The 23,214-nt window shown below is 45.4% G+C and overlaps 1 protein-coding gene across 1 annotated transcript in view; it reads left to right on the top strand.

The window, feature by feature from the left end:
* Positions 1 to 1,642: 1,642 nt before the first annotated feature.
* CFAP65 (cilia and flagella associated protein 65) overlaps positions 1,643 to 23,214 on the top strand; it is a 43,525-nt gene continuing 21,953 nt past the window's right edge. Inside the window, exons 1-14 of the mRNA XM_059052890.2 lie at positions 1,643 to 1,752; positions 2,419 to 2,464; positions 3,417 to 3,467; positions 3,604 to 3,715; positions 3,841 to 4,006; positions 6,240 to 6,424; positions 17,692 to 17,794; positions 18,274 to 18,440; positions 18,628 to 18,827; positions 19,123 to 19,268; positions 19,751 to 19,973; positions 20,268 to 20,533; positions 20,991 to 21,191; positions 21,421 to 21,780. Coding sequence (XP_058908873.1) covers positions 3,848 to 4,006; positions 6,240 to 6,424; positions 17,692 to 17,794; positions 18,274 to 18,440; positions 18,628 to 18,827; positions 19,123 to 19,268; positions 19,751 to 19,973; positions 20,268 to 20,533; positions 20,991 to 21,191; positions 21,421 to 21,780 — 2,010 coding nt within the window. The 5' untranslated portion in view covers positions 1,643 to 1,752; positions 2,419 to 2,464; positions 3,417 to 3,467; positions 3,604 to 3,715; positions 3,841 to 3,847. The remainder of the gene's footprint in view (positions 1,753 to 2,418; positions 2,465 to 3,416; positions 3,468 to 3,603; positions 3,716 to 3,840; positions 4,007 to 6,239; positions 6,425 to 17,691; positions 17,795 to 18,273; positions 18,441 to 18,627; positions 18,828 to 19,122; positions 19,269 to 19,750; positions 19,974 to 20,267; positions 20,534 to 20,990; positions 21,192 to 21,420; positions 21,781 to 23,214) is intronic.

Here is a 23,214-nt window from a genome sequence, read left to right as displayed (position 1 = left end):
CGTGCAGAATCTTTAGTTGCGGCATGCAGGCTCTTAGTTACAGCATGTGGGATCTAGTTCCTTGACCGGGGATCGAACCTGAGCCCCTTGCATTGGGAGCATGGAGTCTTAACTACTGGACCACCAGGGAAGTCCCTAGAATAAGCTTTTCTAACCTAACCCCCTTAGGGTTTTCTCGCTGGGATTCCTGAGGCCACCACCAAGCCTTGCCCCCAGAGTCACTGCTCCCTACTTGGCCTAAGAATGGAACATGTCCCTTTCCCTGTTCCTAAGGTCCAGCTGAGTCAGGCTGACCATTTCAAAAAGAGCTTAGAGGAAAACAAAAAAGAAATCATTATAGAAACCACAAACAACATAAAAGTGGTAACATCCAAAGTACAGGTTTCCTACTCTGAGAATAACGTTAAAACCAGTGAAAAGCTTACTGAGTTCCACATTCCTCGATCCCAAGAAAACTCCAGACCTAACTGTGCTGGCATAACTTAATGGGCCCCCTGGTCTGACCCTTCGCTCCAATCCAACCAGCCTCTGGCCATGTGATCTCCCAGGCCAACTCAGGCAACACTGTCATCTGAGTCTATCTTTCACCTTTCACAGATATACTCCAACTTTCCCAAAATGAGAGTTTGTTTTCTGGGTTTACCCCTAGAGTCTCTAAGTTCTCTCCCCCAACACCTACCTCCATCACTGTTCTGGGTAGTGAAACATCTTTAATTTGCCTATGAATGAACTCTGAGATTTTCAGCTTCACCCACCTAAGGAGTCTTCACCAAATAAGACTCTTCCTCCCAAAGGACATACAAACAAATGAACCAACGGGCTTCCAAAAATCCATATTATGTGTAATAATGCCTTCTTCATACATTCACCTTCAGATCCCTTCAAAAGAGTTAGCTTTGTGCTGGGGAGGAGGAAATGCTAGGAGAAAATGCCTAGAGCACATTCTCTTCCACCTGCAAAAGGAATTAATTTGCAAAGCAATATGCAAATAAGAAATAACTACCGGCGGGTTTCCCTGGTGGCGCAGTGGTTGAGAATCCGCCTGCCGATGCAGGGGACATGGGTTCGTGCCCCGGTCCGGGAAGATCCCACATGCCGCAGAGCGGCTGGGCCCGTGAGCCATGGCCGCTGAGCCTGTGCGTCCGGAGCGCAAAAAAAAAGAAATAACTACCGGCTACTTTTAAGTTAACAGTTGCAATCACAGAATAAAGTTCCAGTTGAGATTCTGACCCTACGTCACCGAGGGGTATCGGAAAAGAACAGAAACAACTCCCACTGGTGTGACGAGTCCTTGTAGTAGCCTCCTCTGAATCTGGTCTTCAACTAAAGCCAGGATTGCGGACACGTCACGACAGCTATGTTGCGACTGGTAGAAGACAGTTACTGCTAGCAGGGAAAGTCGGAGAATAAAAAATGGTGGTGAGCGTTAACATTGGGCGGAGCTTTCGCCTTCTCTGATCCTTGACTCCTTCGGGTAGCCGTCGTTGCCCTGGGATACCAGCAGACGCCGTGTCCTGCGCGTCCTGTATCTATAGAGACGACAACATGGCGGCGGTGTGAATTCTGAGCGTTGGTCCAAGAGACCACGGGGAGCTGCGCGAGCGGCCAGGGAAGGTATCTGTCTTGGGAGACTGTCTCCTTTGGGAAGTCGTGACCAGGGGTCCCCTCAGTATCCTTCAGAGAGCCCGGAGGGACTGAGACTTGGGCGAGATCAGCCTGGGGATCTCTTAGACGATGGTGGAACAACTCTAAGTATATTTTATTCCTTCTTTTTACCTCTTTCTTCCTCCCTCTACTCGGCGACCCGCCACTTTTTGCACTGGTCATCTTAGGAATTTTTAGGTTGGAAATTAGGCAAATAAAGGAAGGTGATGATTTTTTTAAGATCCTCAAGATTAGAAAAAGAGATTTAAAACAACACCTCCCTTGCCCAGTGTCCGCACAATGATTGCAGATGTGTGAATCTTTTGGAAGAGTAGCATGTGCTAGTGTGGAAGTTGTAATTGTTCATTATAGTAACATAGGTTTGTCTAGGGCTTTTTCAAATCCCTATTTCTTTCAAGCTTCACATCAATTTTGTGAAATACGATAACCTTCATTTTACAGGTAAGGAGGCTGAGGCTTGAGGAGATGGAGAAACTTGCCCATCTTAAACGAATCTGAGCAGATGCTGGAACCCAGCTTTTCTTGCTCCAGGACCAATGCTCACTTCTAAGCCCTGAGACCTGGTCTGGACCAGCTTTCTATCCCACTGTCTCTCATTTTTCCTACAAGTGTTGATTGGAAATTTTTTCAGAGTCTTGAGGCAGGGGCTGTCTGTAGAATCCCCTAAGGTAACAGGCATTAATGAGCCGGGGAAGTACTACAAAGCCATCCAATAGCAGAGAAGTAATGGGACCTTCCTCCCTATCTCCCCAGCTTGCATTTCTTTGATGCCATATGAACGTTCACTTCACAACTGAAGGTAGGAGCCTTGCCTGTCCTGTCCCGTGTCTAGCACTGGTACATAGCAGGCACTCAGTAAATGCCGTGTGAATGAATGAATGAGTGAATGTAAGATAGTCCCCTCCAGAGGGTTTGGACATATTGCCAATTAGGAAAAAGTGCATCAATAGAATCTTTTGTTCTGAATGGGTGGTGGGGAGGGGACGGGAGAGTGTCTCATGGAAACGTGGAACTTTCTGAAGGGCGACCATGAAATTGTTTACTAAAGCATAATATGTTGTAAAAGGGGGCTGAAACCCGGACTTGAAAAGAGATAATTTTAGGCCAAATAAAAGACAATTCCATCTAATCATAAATAGTTGTTAAGAATTAAAATACATGTGAAGGACTTACAACACTGCTTGACACATGATAAGTTCTTAGTAAATGTTCTTAGAAGTTGTTATAATTTTTGAGATTGCTATTCAAAGAGGTGGGCTAGGATACTGAGTAGTCTTAAAAATGTATACATGTTCAAAAAAGGATTACATCGATGCTGTCCAATATAGTAGCCATACCTGGGTGTATGTGCTGAAGGAAACCTGCAAAAGGAAGGGGGATCTGAGAGGGAGCCAGAGCCAGTTTGGGACACTTCTTTGTCCCCTAGAGCAGGGCCAAACACCCTTTTGAGCATTTGGTGAAAGCTGTGGACACTCTCCCTGGAAAAGAGCACATGCCCAAACCCATGACATTTTGCATATAATTTGTCTGTAACGTTTGCATGTATTTGCATATAACTTCCAGCCGCAGTCTATCAGTGGATCCCTCTGTTTTAGAGGTTGACTCATTTATCTTTGGACTGAGTCATTATTTTAGTGAATGCTTCCTTTAAACCTGGACTACATGTTGTGTACTGATAGAGGAAACCCAGAAGCCCAAGAATCCTCCAGTCTCATTTGCTTCTTCTTTGACTCTTATTCCTTTTCCCACAGGAGGCAAGCCACGTTCAGAGGAAACAAGTAGAGAGTAAAAGCCAAGTGAAGGTAATGCATATGCTTCAGTAATACTCAGTGGGGGCTTGCTGAGAAATGCCAAGTGTGGCCATGGAGAGCAGGGCTGCCTGGGCCTCATCCCCAGTTCCCTTTTCCAAATGGCCTTTCCTGAATGGTGAGTCCCTAGGCTTCCAGGCAAAACCCTGGATCTTGCACTCAGTCTTGTTCCTCACGGTGCTACTTCACACCTGTTTCCAGAGCTAGGAAGCAGACACTCCTCCATGAAAGTGATGGCCGTGGTGAGTCTTCTTCATTGACCTCTCTTTTTCATGCCCCTCCTGCCTCCCCTCTGGTCTCTTCCCAGCTCCCAACTGGCAGGAACTCCTGTCTTAACCAGAGAGCTTCCCTTGGACTTGTGTTCCAGGCACTGGATGCTCATCAGGGCAGCCCTAAGCCTCCTCATGAGGACTAGGGACAGCGGGGACCACACCGTGAACTCCGGATCGTGCCCGAGTGCCAGCACAGTGGCCTTTCCCACCATCACTGGCAGCAGTGTGGCCATGAGTGCCTACAGCAGCGGCAGTGCTAGTGCCTGTGTGAGGACACGTGCGGGGCGGGTAGAGTGGGTGGAGAAGGGCCAAGCAGGGTAGATGGGCAGCAGGGCAGCGGGGGTAGGAATCAGAGATGACCCCACTCTCCTGTCTAAACTGCAGTACTAGACCCTACATACACTGAGCCCTACGCTAACTGGAGTGGTGGCAGCTGTGAGCGTGATGGTGGAGGAGGGAGAACGCTGGGGAGGTGTGAGTTGGGGGCTGATAGAGTAGCCAGTAGTTCTCTCTTCCTTCAAAAAGCTCTTCTGGTCTTGACCCCTAGGACTTTGTGTTTGTCCAGTGGATGGATGTTGTTTACTTCTCGCAGCTCTCGGGGGTCTCTCTCTGTGAGAGCGCAGGAGCAGGGTAGGGGGTGCTTGTCTAGGGATGTAATTATGGGGTCTGACTGCATTTGTGCAGCATGTGTCTGTGTCGTTTGTGAATTCTCGTGTCTGCTTAGACGTGATGGTGGTTGCATTTGCCTCTCTGTGGACCAGGGGTCATCTCGCCCCTTCATCTGAGCCATTCTGGCCCAGTTTGCTCACAGATTCACTCACTGCCCTTCCCCGCTCTGCTCTGAGCTGGCAGGAGATTGGAAGTTGGGAGGAAGGGAGATGCCAGGCTATTTTTCTTCTTCCCTCTCTGCTTTTGACAGTGTCTCCATCAGCAGCTGCATGTCTCTGTGACTCCAGTCCCCACCAGACGGGCCTCTGGGCTCTGAGAACCCCACCACTTCCCCTAACCTATGTGTGGTGGCAGCTTCTTGATGTTGTTAACTTTGGGGTTACTTCACTATCCCCTGGTTGTGCATTAAATTCCTTATTTTATTTTATTTTATTTTATTTTTTTTATTTATTTATTTTTTTAAATTAATTTATTTATTTGGCTGTGTTGGGTCTTCATTTCTGCACGAGGGCTCTCTCTAGTTGCGGCGAGTGGGGGCCACTCTTCATCGCGCTGTGCGGGCCTCTCACTGTCGCGGCCTCTCTTGTTGCGGAGCACAGGCTCCAGACGCGCAGGCTCAGCAGCTGTGGCTCACGGGCCCAGTTGCTCCGTGGCATGTGGGATCTTCCCAGACCAGAGCTCGAACCCGTGTCCCCTGCATTGGCAGGCAGATTCTCAAGCACTGCGCCACCAGGGAAGCCCTAAATTCCTTATTTTAAACACCCGGAGTGGCTTCTGTTTTCCTGGTTGGACCCTAACTGATGCACCAATTGATAGTTATAATAAATGATCCTTGCTCACCCAAGTCATCTTTCCTCCACGGGCAGATCAGTCCATCCGACACTCTCTGTAAGCATTGAAACTGAGATATAGTTCCTAGAAAGAAGGGATTTGCCAGTCCTGTTCACTATTGTAGTCCTGGCACCTAGTACAATGTCCAGCGCGTCATAGGTAGTCAACAAATATCTGTCGAAGAGACAAATATATCCTTATGTGACATAATGACATAAAAACAATACTTGGTCGAAGATAAAGTTAAAGGGCAGTGAATTTACACTCAGAGCAATGACTGGTAGGAAGGGGCACCTGTTTCATCCTCCTGTCATCTTGCCACCCCAAGGATTTTTCCATCTCCCTCCCTCCTCAGATAGATAGGGGCTAGGGATTCACCCATGAAAGGATTTTCCATTACAGACAAGAAGCGTTGGCATAGCGAACCTCTAGCATCATTAGGAGAAGTGCTTGGAGTGGTCTCGAAGTCAAGGCACGGGGTGCGGGTTGGTCGCAGGCAAATTGGCTCTTTCTTCTGATCTACCAGCTAGGTGAGGGATGGAAGAGGGAATGGTGGTGTATCCCTGTGCTCTGGAAAAGTGCAGGGGATAGACCGCTCCAACTAGGAGAGGCTTCTGTAGAGAAGGGGTAGGATGGCAGGAAGAGGAGGAGGAGGCAGCATCCGCACAGACCGGGATCTGAGGGCACACTGAGGAGCACAGCAGGCAAGCTAAGGCTGCTGAGTGCGCCAGGTGGAATGGCCGGCGCGGTGGCCAGGGGAGGCTTCAGGGGCAGCGTCTCTGGGAATCTAGTTGGAAAACCATTCCAGTGACCTCAGAAGAGGTAAAATCTGACTCGCCTGCCCGCCCCTCACCTTCTCTCTCCAGACCATCCCCCAGGGGTGAAGAGTGGTGTGATTCATTACTTTCTGGAGGTGGGGAGATCTTTGCCCATTCTCTGGGTCTTTGAATGCTATCCCACTTGCTTCTCCCCTTTCTCCCTGCCGACCAGACAGCCTGCCGGTTCCATGGATACTCAGAAGTGCTTCCCAATGAAGCAGGACAAAGTGAAGAAGAGGGTCATCTGGGGCATTGAGGTGGCTGAGGAGCTTCAGTGGAAAGGCTGGGAGTTGGGGAAGGAGATCACCAAGAACCTGGTTCTGAAAAATCTATCCTTGAAAATCCAGAAGATAAAGTACAGGTACCAGTATGAGGGATCAGAGACTAAGCCCCTGAACCTTCAAGCCCCCAAAGAAACCACTCTTAAAAAACACACTTTTAAAATGTCATATAAAACCGGAAGAGTATATAAAACATGTACAGCTTGAATAATTGTTGAGAGTACAATTTGAATCATTGTTGAATAATTGTGACCAGATTAAATAATGGAATACTAACAGTGTCTGAAGCTCACCTCTTCCCATTATGTGTCCCCCCCATTGGAACACCTTCCCTACCCATAAAGGTAACCACTACCTTGTCTTTCATGATAATGATTTTCTTGTTTTTCTCAAAAGGTTTTACCACTTATGTTTGTATCCCTAAATGTTATAGTTTAATTTTTCCTTCTTATGAACTTTATATAAGCGGGATAACATGATATACTTTTGTTACACTTTTATTTTGCTCAGTTATGTTCGTAAGACTCATCCACATGCAGATATAGTTCATCCTTTTTCATCACAGTATAATAGTCCAATGTAGGCTTCTATGTAGTCACCCATTCTTCTGTTAAGGGACGTTTGGGTTGTTTCCAGTTTGGGACTGTATACATCTCCTATTGCACAAGTTCAAGAGTTTTTCTAGGGTAGATACATAGGAGTACAGTTACTGTGACTTAGAACATGTACACGTTTGCTTTTTGTAGATTTTTGTACATGTTTGCCAAACTCTTTCCCAAAGGACTTGTATCCATTTATATTCCCACAAGGCACATACGAGTGTTCCCATTCCTCTGTGTCTTTATCAACAATTGATAATGTCAAGATTTAAAATTTTTGCCAATAATGGTAATTTTTTGTGGGTTTAATTTGCATTTCTCTGATTACTAATAGAGTTGAGTGTCTTTTCAAGTGTTATTGGCCATTTCATTTGTGAAATGCGTGTTTAAGTCTGTGCCCATTTTTCTAATAGATTATCTTTTTTCATTAAAAAAATTGAAATACAGCTGATTTATAATATTATATTAGTTTCAGATGTGTACCATGGTGATTCAGTATTTTTATAGATTATACTCCATTAAAAGCTATTACATGATATATGGTTGCCAGGGGATAAGGGGGGGAGAGATAAATTGGGAGATTGGTATTGACATATACACACTACTATATATAAAATAGATATCTAAGCAGGACCTACTATATAGCACAGGGAACTCTACTCAATTCTCTGTAATGACCTATATGGGAAAAGAATCTAAAAAAGAGCGGATATATGTGTATGTACAACTGATTCACTTTTACATTAGAAACTAACTTAACATTGTAAATCAACTATACTCCAATAAAAATTAAAAGAAAAAAAGACAATCTACAAAGAAGACATACAGATAACTAACAGGCATATGAAAAGATGCTCAACATCACTAATTATTAGAGAAATGCAAATCAAAACGACAATGAGATAACACCTCACACCTGTCAGAATGGCTATCATCAAAAAGTCTACAAATAACAAATATTGGTGAGGATGTGGAGAAAAGGGGACCCTTGTACACTGTTGGTGGGAATGTAAATTGGTCAGTCGTCATGGAAAACAGTGTGGAGGTTCCTCAAAAAACTAAAAAAATACACCATGTGATTCAACAATTCCACTCCTGGGTATATGTCCAGAAAAAACCAAAAACACTAGTTGGAAAAGATACATGCATCCCAATGTTCATAGCAATAGCCAAGCCAAGCATCCATCAGCAGACAAATGAGTATGTATCAATATATACCACAATGGGATATTACTCAGCCAGAAAAAAAGAATGAAATTCTGCCATTTGCAGCAACATGGATGGACCTAGAGAATATTATGCTCGTGAAATAAGTCAGACAGAGAAAGACAAATACTGTATGATATCACTTATATGTGCAATCTAAAAAATAAAACAAATGACTGTATACAGCAAAACAGAAACAAACTCACAGATATAGAAAACAAACCAGTGGTTACCAGTGGGGAGAGGGAAGTGGGTAGGGGCAAGATAGGGACATGGGATTAAGAAAAACAAACTACTAAGTTTAAAGTAGATAAGCAACAAAGATATATTGCAGAGTGCAGGGAATTATAGCCATTATCTTGTAATAACTTTCTTTCAAATTTAAGTTCCCAGTAGGTCCTGCTTAGGTAACTACTTTATATATAGTAGTGTGTATATGTCAATCCCAGTCTCCCAGTTTATCTCTACCCCTTCCCTCCATGTTTGTTTTTTGCACCTGTGACTCTATTTCTATTTTGTAAGTAAGTTCATTTGTACCATTTTTTTAGATTCCACATATAAGCAATATCATATGATATTTGTCTTTTTCTGTCTGACTTACTTCACTCATATGACAATCTCTAGGTCCATTCATGTTGCTGCAAATGGAGTTATTTCATTCTTTTTTATGGCTGAGTAATATTCCTTTGTATATATGTGTACCACATCTTCTTTATCCATTTCTCTGTCAATGGACATTTAGGTTGCTTCCATGTCCTGGCTATTGTAAATAATGTTGCAGTGAACATTGGGGTGTATGTATCTTTTTGCATTATGGTTTTCTCCAGATATATGCCCAGGAGTGGGATTGCTGGATCATATGGCAGCTCTACTTTTAATTTTTTAAGGAACCTCCATACTGTTGTCCATAATGGTTGTAGCAATTTACATTCCCACCAACAGTATAGGAAAGTTACCTTTTCTCCACACCCGCCCCAGCATTTATCGTTTGCAGATTTTTTGATGATGGCCATTCTGACTGGTGTGAGATGATACCTCATTGTAGTTTTGATTTGCATTTCTCTAATAATTAGTGATGTTGAGCATCTTTTCATGTGCCTCTTGTCCATCTGTATGTCTTCTTTGGAGAAATGTCTTTTGAGATCTTCCGCCCAATTTTTTTTTTTTTTTTTTGCAGTATGTGGGCCTCTCACTGTTGTGGCCTCTCCCGTTGCGGAGCACAGGCTCCGGACGTGCAGGCTCAGCAGCCATAGCTCACGGGACTAGCTGCTCCACCGCATGTGGGTTCTTCCCAGACCGGGGCATGAACCTGTGTCCCCTGCATCGACAGGCGGACTCTCAACCACTGCACCACCAGGGAAGCCCCGCCCATTTTTTGATTGGGTGTTTGCTTTTTCAATATTGAGCTGCATGAGCCTTTTGTATATTTTGGAGATTAATCCCTTGTCGGTCAATTCATTTGCAAATATTTTCTCCCATTCTGTGGGTTGTCTTTTCATTTTGTTTATGGTTTCCTTTGCTGTGCTAGATTGTCTTTTCTTTTTAAAAAAATTTAATTTAATTAATTTTTTTATACAGCAGGTTCTTATTAGTCATCAATTTTATACACATCAGTGTATACATGTCAATCCCAATCGCCCAATTCAGCACACCACCATCCCCACTCCCCCACGGCTTTCCCACCTTGGTGTCCATACGTTTGTTCTCTATATCTGTGTCTCAACTTCTGCCCTGCAAACCGGTTCATCTGTACCATTTTTCTAGGTTCCACATACATGCGTTAATACACGATATTTGTTTTTCTCTCTCTGACTTACTTCACTCTATTTGACAGTCTCTAGATCCATCCACGTCTCAACAAATGACCCAATTTCGTTCCTTTTTATGGCTGAGTAATATTCCATTGTATATATGTACCACATCTTCTTTATCCATTCATCTGTTGATGGGCATTTAGGTTGCTTCCATGACCTGGCTATTGTAAATAGTGCTGCAATGAACATTGGGGTGCATGTGTCTTTTTGAATTATGGTTTTCTCTGGGTATATGCCCAGTAGTGGGATTGCTGGATCATATGGTAATTCTATTTTTAGTTTTTTAAGGACCCTCCATACTGTTCTCCATAGTGGCTGTATCAATTTACATTCCCACCAACAGTGCAAGAGGGTTCCCTTTTCTCCACACCCTCTCCAGCATTTGTTGTTTGTAGATTTTCTGATGATGCCCATTCTAACTGGTGTGAGTGATACCACATTGTAGTTTTGATTTGCATTTCTCTAATAATTAGTGATGTTGAGCAGCTTTTCATGTGCTTCTTGGCCATCTGTATGTCTTCTTTGGAGAAATGTCTATTTAGGTCTTCTGCCCATTTTTGGATTGGGTTGTTTGTTTTTTTAATATTGAGCTGCATGAGCTGTTTATATATTTTGGAGTTTAATCCTTTGTCTGTTGATTCGTTTGCAAATATTTTCTCCCATTCTGAGCATTGTCTTTTCATCTTGTTTATGGTTTCCTTTGCTGTGCAAAAGCTTTGAAATTTCATTAGGTCCCATTTGTTTATTGTTGTTTTTATTTCCATTACTCTAGGAGGTGGGTCAAAAAAAGATATTGCTGTGATTTATGTCAAAGAGTGTTCTTCCTATGTTTTCCTCTAAGAGTTTTATAGTGTGCAGTCTTACATTTAGGTCTCTAATCGATTTTGAGTTTATTTTTGTGTATGGTGTTAGGGAGTGTTCTAATTTCATTATTTTACATGTGGCTCTCCAGTTTTCCCAGCACCACTTATTGAAGAGGCTGTCTTTTCTCCATTGTATATCCTTGCCTCCTTTGTCATAGATTAGTTGACCATAGGTGCGTGGGTTTATCTCTGGGCTTTCTATCTTGTTCCTTTGATCTATGTTTTTATTTTTGTGCCAGTACCATATTGTCTTGATTACTGTAGCTTTGTAGTATAGTCTGAAGTCAGTGAGTCTGATTCCTCCAGCTCCATTTTTTCCCCTCAAGACTGCTTTGGCTACTTGGGGTCTTTTGTATCTCCATACAAATTTTAAGATGTTTTGTTCTAGTTCCATAAAAAATGCCATTGGTAATTTGATAGGGATTGCATTGAATCTGTAGATTGCTTTGGGTAGTATAGTCATTTTCACAATGTTGATTCTTCCAGTCCAAGAACATGGTATATCTCTCCATCTGTTGGTATCATCTTTAATTTCTTTCATCAGTGTCTTATAGTTTTCTGCATACAGGTCTTTTGTCTCCCTAGGTAGGTTTATTCCTAGGTATTTTATTCTTTTTGTTGCAGTGGTAAATGGGAGTGTTTCCTTAATTCCTCTTTCAGATTTTTCATCATTAGTGTATAGGAATGCAAGATATTTCTGTGCATTAATTTTGTATCCTGCAACTTTACCAAATTCATTGATTAGCTCTGGTAGTTTTCTGGTGGCATCTTTAGGATTCTCTATGTATAGTATCATGTTATCTGCAAACAGCGACAGTTTTACTTTTTCTTTTCCAATTTGTATTCATTTTATTTCTTTTTCTTCTTTGATTGCTGTGGCTAGGACTTCCAAGACTATGTTGAGTAATAATGATTAGAGTGGACATCCTTGTCTTGTTCCTGATCCTAGATGAAATGCTTTCAGTTTTTCACCATTGAGAATGATGTTTGCTGTGGGTTTGTCATATATGGCCTTTATTATGTTGAGGTAGGTTCCCTCTATGCCCACTTTCTGGAGAGTTTTTATCATAAATGGGTGTTGAATTTTGTCAAAAGCTTTTTCTGCATCTATTGAGATGAACATATGGTTTTTCTTCTTCAATTTGTTAATATGGTGTATCACATTGATTGATTTGCATATATTGAAGAATCCTTGCATCCCTGGGATAAATCCCACTTGATCATGGTGTATGATCCTTTTAAAGTGTTGTTGGATTCTGTTTGCTAGTATTTTGTTGAGGATTTTTGCATCTATATTCATCAGTGATATTAGTCTGTAATTTTCTTTTTTGGTAGTATCTTTGTCTGGTTTTGGTATCAGGGTGATGGTGGTCTCATAGAATGAGTTTGGGAGTGTTCCTCCCTATGCTATCTTTTGGAAGAGTTTGAGAAGGATAGGTGTTAGCTCTTCTCTAAATGTTTGATAGAATTCACCTGTGAAACCATCTGGTCCTGGACTTTTGTTTGTTGCAAGATTTTTAATCACAGTTTCAATTTCATTACTTGTGATTTGTCTGTTCATATTTTCTATTTCTTCCTGGTTCAGTCTTGGAAACTTATGCCTTTCTAAGAATTTGTCCATTTCTTCCAGGTTGTCCATTTTATTGCCATAGAGTTGCTTGTTGTAGTCTCTTAGGATACTTTGTATTTCTGCAGTGTCTGCTGTAACTTCTCCTTTTCATTTCTAATTTTATTGATTTGAGTCCTCTCCCTCTTTTTCTTGATGAGTCTGGCTAATGTTTTATCAACTTTGTTTATCTTCTCAAAGAACCAGCTTTTAGTTTTATTGATCTTGGCTATTGTTTTCTTTGTATCTATTTCATTTATTTCTGCTCTGATCTTTATGAGTTCTTTCCTTCTGCTAACTTTGGGTTTTGTTTGTTCTTCTTTCTCTAGTTCCTTTAGGTGTAAGGTTAGATTGTTTATTTGAGATTTTTCTTGTTCCTTGAGGTAGGTTTGTATAGCTATAAACTTCCCTCTTAGAACTGCTTTTTCTGCATCCCATAGGTTTTGGATCATTGTGTTTTCATTGTCATTTGTCTCTACATATTTTTTGATTTCCTCTTTGATTTCCTCAGTGATCTCTTGGTTATTTAGTAATGTATTGTTTAGCCTCCATGTGTTTGTGGTTTTTCCTTTTTTTTCCCCTGTAATTGATTTCTAATCTCATAGTGTTGTGGTCGGAAAAGATGCTTGATATGATTTCAATTTTCTTAAATTTACTGAGGCTTGATTTGTGACCCAAGATGTGATTTATCCTGGAGAATGTTCCATGCGCATTTGAGAAGAAGCGTAATCTGCTGGTTTTGGATGGAATGTCCTTTAAATATCAGTTAAATCTATCTGGTCTATTGTGTCATTTAAAGCTTCTGTTTCCTTATTAATTTTCTGTTTGGATGATCTGTCCATTGGTGTAAGTGAGGTGTTAAAGTCCCCCACTATTATTGTGTTACTGTCAATTTCCTCTTTTATAGCTGTTAGCAGTTGCCTTATGTATTGAGGTGCTCCTATGTTGGGTGCATATATATTTATAATTGTTATATCTTCTTCCTGGATTGATCCCTTGATCATTATGTAGTGTCCTTCTTTGTCTCTTGTAACATTCTTTATTTTAAAGTCTATCTTATCTGATATGAGTATTGCTACTCCAGCTTTCTTTTGATTTCCATTTACATGAAGTATCTTTTTCCATCCCCTCACTTTCAGTCTGTATGTGTCCCTAGGTCTGAAGTGGGTCTCTTGTAGACAGTCTATATATGGGTCTTGTTTTTGTTTGCATTCAGCAAGCCTGTGTCTTTTGGTTGTAGCATTTAATCCATTCACGTTTAAGGTAATTATCAATATGTATGTTCCTATGACCATTTTCTTAATTGTTTTGGGTTTTTTTTTAGGTTCTTTTCTTCTCTTGTGTTTCCCACTTATAGAAGTTCCCTTAGCATTTGTTGTAGAGCTGGTTTGGTGGTGCTGAATTCTCTTAGCTTTTGCTTGCCTGTAAAGTTTTTGATTTCTCCATTGAATCTGAATGAGATCCTTGCCGGGTAGAGTAATCTTGGTTGTAGTTTCTTCCCTTTCATCACTTTAAGTATATCATGCCACTCCCTCTGGCTTGCAGATTTTCTGCTGAGAAATCAGCTGTTAACCTTATGGGAGTTCCCTTGTATGTTATTTGTCTTTTTTCCCTTGCTGCTTTCAATACTTTTTCTTTGTCTTTAATTTTTGCCAGTTTGATTACTATGTGTCTCAGAGTGTTTCTCCTTGGGTTTATCCCGTATGGGATTCTCTGCGCTTCCTGGACTTGGGTGGCTATTACCTTTCCCATGTTAGGGAAGTTTTCGACTATAATCTCTTCAAATATTTTCTTGGGTCCTTTCTCTCTCTCTTCTCCTTCTGGGACCCCTATAATGCGAATGTTGTTGCGTTTAATGTTGTCCCAGAGGCCTCAGGCTGTCTTCATTTCTTTTCATTCTTTTTTCTTTATTCTGTTCCGCAGCAGTGAATTCCACCATTCTGTCTTCCAGGTCACTTATCCGTTCTTCTGCCTCAGTTATTCTGCTACTGATTCCTTCTAGTGTAGTTTTCATTTCAGTTATTGTATTGTTCATCTCTGTTTTTTTGTTCTTTAATTCTTCTCAGTCTTTGTTAAACATTTCTTGCCTCTTCTCGATCTTTGCCTCATTATTTTTCTCAGGTCCTGGATCATCTTCACTATCATTATTCTGAATTCTTTTTCTGGAAGGTTGCCTATCTCCACTTCATTTAGTTGTTTTTCTGGGGTTTTTTATTTTTTATTTTTTTATTTTTTATTTTTTTTGTGGTTCGCGGGCCTCTCACTGTTGTGGCCTCTCCCATTGCGGAGCACAGGCTCCGGACGCGCAGGGTCAGCAGCCATGGCTCACGGGCCCAGCCGCTCTGCGGCATGTGGGATCTTCCCGGACCGGGGCATGAACCCGCGTCCCCTGCACCGGCAGGCAGGTTCTCAACCACTGCGCCACCAGGGAAGCCCTTTCTGGGGTTTTATATTGTTCCTTCATCTGGTACATAGCCCTCTGCCTTTTCATCTTGTCTACCTTTCTGTGAATATGGTTTTTGTTCCCCAGGCTGCAGGATTGTAGTTCTTCTTGCTTCTGCTGTCTGCCCTTAGAATGTCTTTTTTTAATAGAAATTCTTTTTGAGGATACTAATCCTTTGTCAGTTATGTGTTGTGAATATCTTCTCCCCCTCTGTGACTTGTCTTTTACTCTATCATGATGTCCTTTGAAGAAAAGAAGTCCTTAATTTCAAAGGAATCAAATGTACCAATAATTTTCTTTTATGGTTGATGCTTTTTTGTATCTTGTTTAAGAAGTTCTTCTCTACCCTTACCTAGGTCATGAAGATATTCTCCTATAGTATCTTCTAAAGACTTCATAATTTTGCCTTTAATATTTGTCTTTTATCTATATGGAATTGATTTTTGTGAATGGTTTGAAGTAGGGATCCAATGACATTTTTTTTCCTCAACCAAATGTTCAATTGTCCCAACACCATTTATTGAAAAGTTCATACTTTCCCTGATGATCTCCCCCACCACTGGTGCATATCAAGTGTCCATATATGTATGGATCCATTTCTGAACTCTGTTTTGTTCCCTTGCTCTATTTGTCTCTCCCTGGGCCAATAAATATCATCCTGAATTAATTATTAGAGCTTATAATAAATCTTGATTATCTTGTAGTGTAAGTCTTCCAACTTCATTCTTATTCAGGATTGTCTTTGGCTATCCTTGGGCCATTGAACTTTCATATATGTCTTCAAATCAGCTTATCATACATACACGTAAAGTACTTTTTGAGATTTTGATTGGGATTTAGTTGACTATGGATTAATTTGGGGAGACTTGATGTCATTACAAACTGAGTCTCTCATGACAATTTTTATCTTTCATGACTCATGGTTTATCTTTATATTTCTTTAGGTCTTCTTTCATGTCTCTCAATAAAATGTAAATTTTTCTCTGTAGATGTCTTACACATCTTTAGTTAGATTTATCCCTAAGTGTTTTATATTTTTGATGATGCTGAGTATGATATCTTTTAAAGTTGTTTCATTTTCTGCTTGTTGCTGGCTTTATAGAAAGTCATTTTTTAAAAATATGGATGTTTTGTCCATAATCTTGTGCCCAGAAACCTTGGTAAGTTCTCTCATTAATTCTAATAATGTATTTGTTAATTCTTTTTTTCCACATACACATTCATATCTTATATGAAAATGGCATTTTTCCTTCCTTTCCAACCCTATCTCCTTTCTTTCTTTGTCTTTCCTTACTGCACTGTTGAAAAGGAAAGTGCTGAACAGAAGCTGGTTGTTCATGATCTCAGCATGAAAGATTCCAGTGTGTCACCATTAATTTGGATGGTTCCTGTAGTGTTTTTTTTTAGACTTATCAGGTTAAGGAAGTTCCCTTCTATTTCTAGGTTGCTGAGGGTTTTTGTCTTAAACATGTTGAAGTTTAATATTTTTCTTTATTGAGATGATCATTTGATTTTTTTCTCTCTTAATTTATTAATACGGTGAATTACATTAACTGATTTTTTTAAATGTTACACCAACTGTGTATTCCTAGAATAAGCCCAACATGGTCATGATTGAGTATCCTTTTTATACAGATTGCTAAATTCTTTTTGCCAATATTTTGTTTATGGGTGATATTGGCCTGTAATTTTCCTTGCTTCTCATAACTGTCAGGTTTTGCTAACGTTATGATGGATTCATAGAATATGGTGGGGAGGTTCCTTGTTTTCTGCTGTTGGGAAGACAAGGCAAGGATTATCAGATGCTTGGTACTACTTGCTGGAAAGCCATCTGGCCTGGTCTTTTCTTTGTGGGAAGATTTTTGACTATTTATTCAATTTTTTGGATACTTTTAGAAAGGGTGGCCATAAAATGTATAATTCTTGAGTCAGTTTTGGTAGATTATACATTCCTAGGAATATGTTTATTTTATCTGAACTTATTGCTATAGATCTTTTGATAATATTGGCCTCTTATTAATTTATATATTTAAATTTATTTATTTATTTATTTTTGGTTGCATTGGGTCTTCGTTGCTGCACGTGGGCTTTCTCTAGTTGGGGCAAGCGGGGGCTACTCTTGGTTGCGGTGCGCGTGCTTCTCCTGGCTTTTCTTGTTGCAGAGCACAGGCTGTAGGCGCGCGGGCTTTAGTAGTTGTGGCACGCAGGCTCAGTAGTTGTGGCTTACGGGCTCTAGAGCGCAGGCGCATAATTGTGGCACAGGGGCTTAGTTGCTCCACGGCATGTGGGATCTTCCCGGACCAGCCTCAAACCCGTGTCCCCTGCATTGGCAGGCAGATTCTTAACCACTGTGCCACCAGGGAAGTCTCCTATTAGTATTTTTGAAGTCTGCAGAATCTGTAGTTTTGACCCACTCTGGAACTCTACAGCTGTGCCGAGGTCTGTGCTTGGAAATGCATCCCTGGCACCTCTGTTCTCAGCTTTGGTTTCTCCCAGCTAAGTGCTCAGGGATTTGGTTAAATCAGGGCAGCCTTCCCCATCCCAGGCCCCACTGACCACCATGTGCATCTGAGGTACAAGTGCTGCTCCCTTGGCCCTGTATCTTTTCGTTCAGGGCTCTGACATCCTAGAGTGAAGGTCTGCAAGAGAAGTGGTAGGATGAGGGAGACAGTTCCTCCTATGACAGAACACCTGTGTTTCTCCTTCCACGATCCCACAGACTCAAGTCTGCTTGGCTTTCCAGAATCTTCCCTAATCTTTCTGCCTCTCCTAGTTTTCTGATCCTGAAGTGCTTATCCCCTGGCTCCTTCCCACAGGCCCCCCAAGACCAAATTCTTCTTCACGGTCATCCCCCAGCCCATCTTCCTGAGCCCAGGCATAACCCTCTCACTCCCAATCATCTTCCGGCCCCTGGAGGAGGTAAGGTCTGCCATGGTGAGCGGAGGGCAGGGAGGGAAACAGGCACGGTGAGCTCAGAGCAGGATGTAGGGCAGAGCAGCGAGGAGCTCTCCCACCACACCCACATCCCATCAGCTGGAGCCAAAACTCATTAGATAGAGGGGGCTTCCCAGTTGGATGTTGTTGGGGGGGAAGGCTGTGCTACTGTGTTAGCCATCAGAAAGCCCTATATTCCTTGGGCTCTTCCTGCTCTCAAAATGTTTCCCCAAATACTTTGTTCCTCACAAAAGAAGCCCTACATCTCTGAGACGAAGATGGTGCTGGAACACAGTAACTGACCCTCTCTTCAGAGACTGAGAGGGAGGGCCATGGCCCAGCCCAGCCCTCAGCAGTTGTGTTGAGGGGATGGCCAAGGGCTGGGGTCGGGTGAGTGGTCCCTGTGTACCACCCAGGTACCACCGATCAGCCAGGGCCTCTACCTCCCTGCCCCCACACTGCAGAAGGAGTGCGTGGACCAGCTGTGGTTTGAGAAAGCAGAGGGGACGTTCTGTGTGGACCTGAGAGCCACCCTGCCCTGCCACAATCTGATCTGCCCACCGTCCCTGCAGTTGCCCGTGTGCGCCGTGGGGGACGTGGCCGAGGCCTGGTTCTGCCTGGACAATGCGGGGTGAGGGCCGTGGCTGACTCTCAGAGGTGGAAGAGTGAGGACTGTGAGGAGGGTTCCTGGGAGCAGGAGAGACTGGCCTGTGTGATGGTGGAAGGGGATAGGGGGAGTAAAGGGAGCATCCCCACCTTTCTAAAGCAGGGGCAGTGGTCAGTGAGCCCAGGGGCTCTAACCTGCCCGCCCCCTCCAGGGACTTGCCCACCTTCTTCACCTGGGAGTCCACCAGCCCATTCCAGATGTTGCCGACCACGGGGCTGCTGGAGCCAGGCCAGGTCTGCCGGATCAAGGTGACCTTTCAGCCCCTTATGGCTATCATCTATGACGTTCAGGCCACGTGCTGGTACGGGGAGGGAAGCAAGCAGAAGAGCAGCATCCAGCTGCAGGCTGTGGGTGAGGCCCGACCTCTTCCCTGTCCCCAGAGCCCCCTGCTGCACCTCTCTGGGGATCGAAGCCGCAGTGTGCCCCCTCCCACCCCCCTCCCCACCGCCCGCCCTGGCCTGGCCTCCACAGGACCTCCTCCAGCCTCCTGCCCTCCCCTGAGCCCTGCAGGCTTTGCCTTTTCTTTGTCTTTCTTGGTGTCGCAGACCAGTGTTTCCCTGGGGACCCCTGTCTTCTTTGAGGGGCTGTTCACCTGGGGCCACAGAGGCCCTGGTGGGTTTCTCCCCAAGATTCCTCCTCTGCCCAGCCAAATGCGCCCAGCTGCTGGTGAGCATAAAGCAGAAGCGCCCAGGGGACCAGGATGCTGAGGGCGTCCAGAAAGTGTTGCACTTTGGCTCTGTTGCCGTGGGCTGCACCGCTGAGAGGCAGATCAAGCTGTACAACCCGTCGGTGGTATGCGTCCTGTGCACATAGGGGGAGTGGGGGCAGGACTCAGGGACCACAGGGCCAGGTGCTCCTAATACTCAGCCCCTGTACAGAATGTTGCAACCTCACGTACCCATGTCTGTTGATACACTCATGTCAAAAGGGGTCCCACTCTCCTCTCAGCTGGGGGCTGGGCTGGGGTATCCCTTGACCCCCCCAGAGCAACTCCAAGAGTGGCCCTAATGTGTCCTGATGCCAGGACCACAGCTAGCCTTTGTGGTACCTTTGGGAAAAGGAAAAGGTGCCCTCTCTGAGTGGTCCCAGTGTAGGGCACACGGCTCGGCCCCTTCCTTCCTCCCGGCAGAGGCAGCCTTGCTCCACGATCAAAGCTGATGATTGAGGCACAGGTGGGGCTTGAGCTGCCCTCACCCCCTCGGCTGGGCACCTTGGTAATAACAGACGAGCCACCCTGTGACCTGATCACCTCCTGTCCCCACCTGGCCCCATAGGTGAGCGCCCCCTTCAGAATCGAAGTGGGCCCAGACATGCTGGCCAAAGACGAGACCTTCTCGTGCCCCACGGCCCATGGCATCGTGCCCCCGGGAGAGAAGAGATGCGTGTCAGTGTTCTTCCACCCCGAGACCTTGGACGTCAGGACTATGGACTACCTGTCCGTCATGCCCTCTGGCTGTGCCTCCCAAACCCTGCTCAAAGTCGTTGGTTTCTGTAGAGGTACTGGCAGACCCAGGTCACTGCACTCCCTCCGGAGACAGGAGCAACCCATGCTTAGGATTGGCAAGTGCCTGCTCCTAGTTGCCCCGGGCCTCCTTGCCCTCAGCCTGGGTGTCTGCTGCCCCCTGGTGGACTCAGTGAGGAACCAGTTGAAGACACCTGGAGATATTATTCCCATGCTCACCCCTGGTGACCTGGTGGTCCGCTCAGGCCTCTCCAACCCAATCTTCTGTCTCCAGGCAGCACACTCAGGTGGCAGGGCCCACTCACAGAGCCCCCATCTCTTCCGCCCAGGTCCTGATGTGTCCCTGCAGTACTACTGTGTCGACTTCAGCTGGGTCAACCTTGGGAAGCGCTCGGAGCAGTCCCTGTGGATTGAGAACAAGTCGGACTGCACGGCCCACTTCCAGTTTGACATCGACTGTCAGGAGAGCGTCTTCAGCATCAGACCTGCCTTTGGGACCCTGGTGGGCAAGGCCCGCGTGGCCCTGCACTGTGCCTTCCAGCCCACTCACCCCATCATCTACTTCCGGAGGGTGGCCTGTTTCATCCACCACCAGGTGAGCTACAGGGGAGGGGGTGAGGAGGGGCTCCCCGGGGACCTGGAGGAGCCAGTCCGAGTCCTAGTCATGAAGACAGTGCTTGGGGCTCAGTCTCCTGTATTCTGGAACTTCCAGGGCTATCTGCCCGGATCATCACTTCCAGAGCCCCAGCCTGGGTTTTGGAGCCAGAGTTTGGCCAGGGGCATGTGAATGCTCGCTCCGAGCCGGCTGGGTAGGCCAGTCTTGCTGTGACTGCCGCCAGGCCAAGGACTTTGCTGCTGATGCTGCAAATGGGCAGGTGTGGGGGGGACTGGTCCTCGCCCCATGCAGCATGTGCAGAGCAGAGAGCCCTGAAGTGACGACCCCAACCCAGGCCCCTGGACAAGGCGGTACAAATTGTGCCCTGACCAGCTCGTCTCTGGCCGAAGTGGTGAGTGGAGGCTCAAATCTAGCCTCACACAGACAAATGTCGCAGGACCCACTGTTCCTCGACCTCATTGGGACGTGCCACTCGGACAGCACCAAGCCGGCCATCCTCAGGCCTCAGCACCTCGCTTGGTACCGCACACACCTGGTGCGGGGCCTGACGCTCTACCCGCCTGACATCCTGGGCATCATGCTGAGGGAGAAGAAGCTGGAACAGGATAAGAACGGTGCCCTGACGATCCCCAGTGAGGTTCGATGGACCCCTCTGGGGCCCCGGGGGCCATCTACCCTCCCCCGGCTCATGCCCCCTTCTCAATTCTTGGGCAGTCCTGTGTTCCAGAGCCCTGTGGGTACCCTAAGTAGTTGGGGGTGACGTGTGTGGAGCTCTTGTAGCCTTTTCCAGAAAGGAGCATGCAGATGAGGGGTGGCGACAGGAGGAATGGCACCTGGGCCCCCGCCAACCGGCTCTCCCCACACAGGACCTGGAGGACGTACCAGCCCCGCAGTGTCCCCTCATCCCCCCCATGACCGAGTACTTCTTCGATGGCACCAGCGACATGGCCATCTTTCCCCCGCCCGTCAGCATTGAGCCTGTCGAGGTGGATTTTGGTGCCTGTCCCCGGCCCAAGGACCCCAACCCTGTCCCCCTGTGCCTGATGAACTACACCAAAGGCAAGATCACTGTGGCCTGGACACGCAGGGCTGATTGCCCCTTCTGGGTGACTCCAAACCCCTGCGATGTGCCCCCTCTCAAGTCCACGGCCATGCGCTTGCACTTCCAGCCGCCTCACCCCAACTGCCTGTACGCCGTGGAGCTTGAAGCCTTTGCTGTCTATAAGGTGTGTGGGCAGATGAGAGGGGGAAGGTGGGTCCTCTGCCCTGGAGCCTGAACGGCGGGATATGGGGTCGGAGGGGGTGACGGGGTGATGTAGGATCCATCCTCTCCGTGCCAGGCTCTGCTCCCTTTCCTTGTCTGCTTGGCTGGACTGCAGCCTTAGTGGTCTGTCTTTTCCCAGGCTCATGGCCTGCCTTGGCCGAGGGGCTTCTTGGCCCAGCTGATTATGTCTCACTCACATGTGCCTCCCACCCCCTCCAGAGGGAGAATTCAGTGGGGCTCAAGCCCTTTGGAAAATTTTGGTGCCCATAGTTTCCTGGGGCTCCTGGCTGGTGTGGCGGGGTGGCACCTGGCCTCCCTCTAGCCCTTGAAGTAGGAAGTGGTCCCTCTAAAAGGGCTGTGGGCAGGAACTAGGGCCTGGGGGGCGGAGTCAGGGGCACCCGGTGATTAGGTGCGTGTAGGGAGGGGCTTCTAGTCCAACTTCCCTTGACCAGGCTGTCCCAGCCACGTCTCTTAGCCCCAGACTTGTCGCTCCCTCCTCATCTCCAGTCCATCCTGCCCTTTCCCTCCTTTCTTTGCTCTACCCACCCTGCTGTTCTCTCCCAGTGGCTGGGTGCTGGGGCCCAGGGAAGAAGAGAGCTGTGCAGTCAAGGTCAGAGTCCCTTACCAGCTCTGTGACCTTGGGCACGTACCTTAATGTCTCTGAGCCCTGGTCTTTTCATCTATAAACTTGGGAGCATATCCAAACTTTTGAGAAGTTTTTCCAAAGCTGAGTCTTTAGTTGCCTCTGTTCTAATATCTTGACAGTGGCAGGATTTGGAAGTTTGTAGGAATAAGGCTGTGGACACCTGGCTTTGCTGAGCCTGTCAGACTTTTAGGCTACAGGCTATAACCCTGTGCTGTCCGATATGCCAGTCACCAGCCACATGTGGCTGCTGAGCCCTTGTACTGAGTCTAGTCCAAACAGATATGCTGTAAGGGGAGGAGATACACTGATTTCTAAGACTTAGCACGAAAGAATGCAAAATGCCTCCTGCATCACTTATATATCGATTATATGTTGAAGTGAAAAGATTTTGGATCAACTGGGTTAAATAAAATGTATTGTTGAAATAAATTTTATGTGTTTCACCTTGTTGATGTGGCTACTAGAACATTTACTTTTTATTTATTTATTTATTTATATCTTTATTGGAGTATAATTGCTTTACAATGGTGTGTTTCTTCTGTATAACAAAGTGAATCAGCTATACGTATACATATATCCCCACATCTCCTCCCTCTTGCCTCTCCCTCCCACCCTCCCTATCCCACCCCTCTAGGTGGTCACAAAGCACCGAGCTGATCTCCCTGTGCTATGCGGCTACTTCCCACTAGCTATCTATTTTACATTTGGGAGTGTATATATGTCCATGCCACTCTCTCACTTCGTCCCAGC

The sequence above is a fragment of the Kogia breviceps genome, chromosome 2, assembly GCF_026419965.1.
Source record: "Kogia breviceps isolate mKogBre1 chromosome 2, mKogBre1 haplotype 1, whole genome shotgun sequence".
NCBI lineage: Eukaryota > Metazoa > Chordata > Mammalia > Artiodactyla > Physeteridae > Kogia > Kogia breviceps.
The sequence above is the reverse complement of the archived record's forward strand: the minus strand, read 5'-3'. Positions and strand labels throughout refer to the sequence as shown.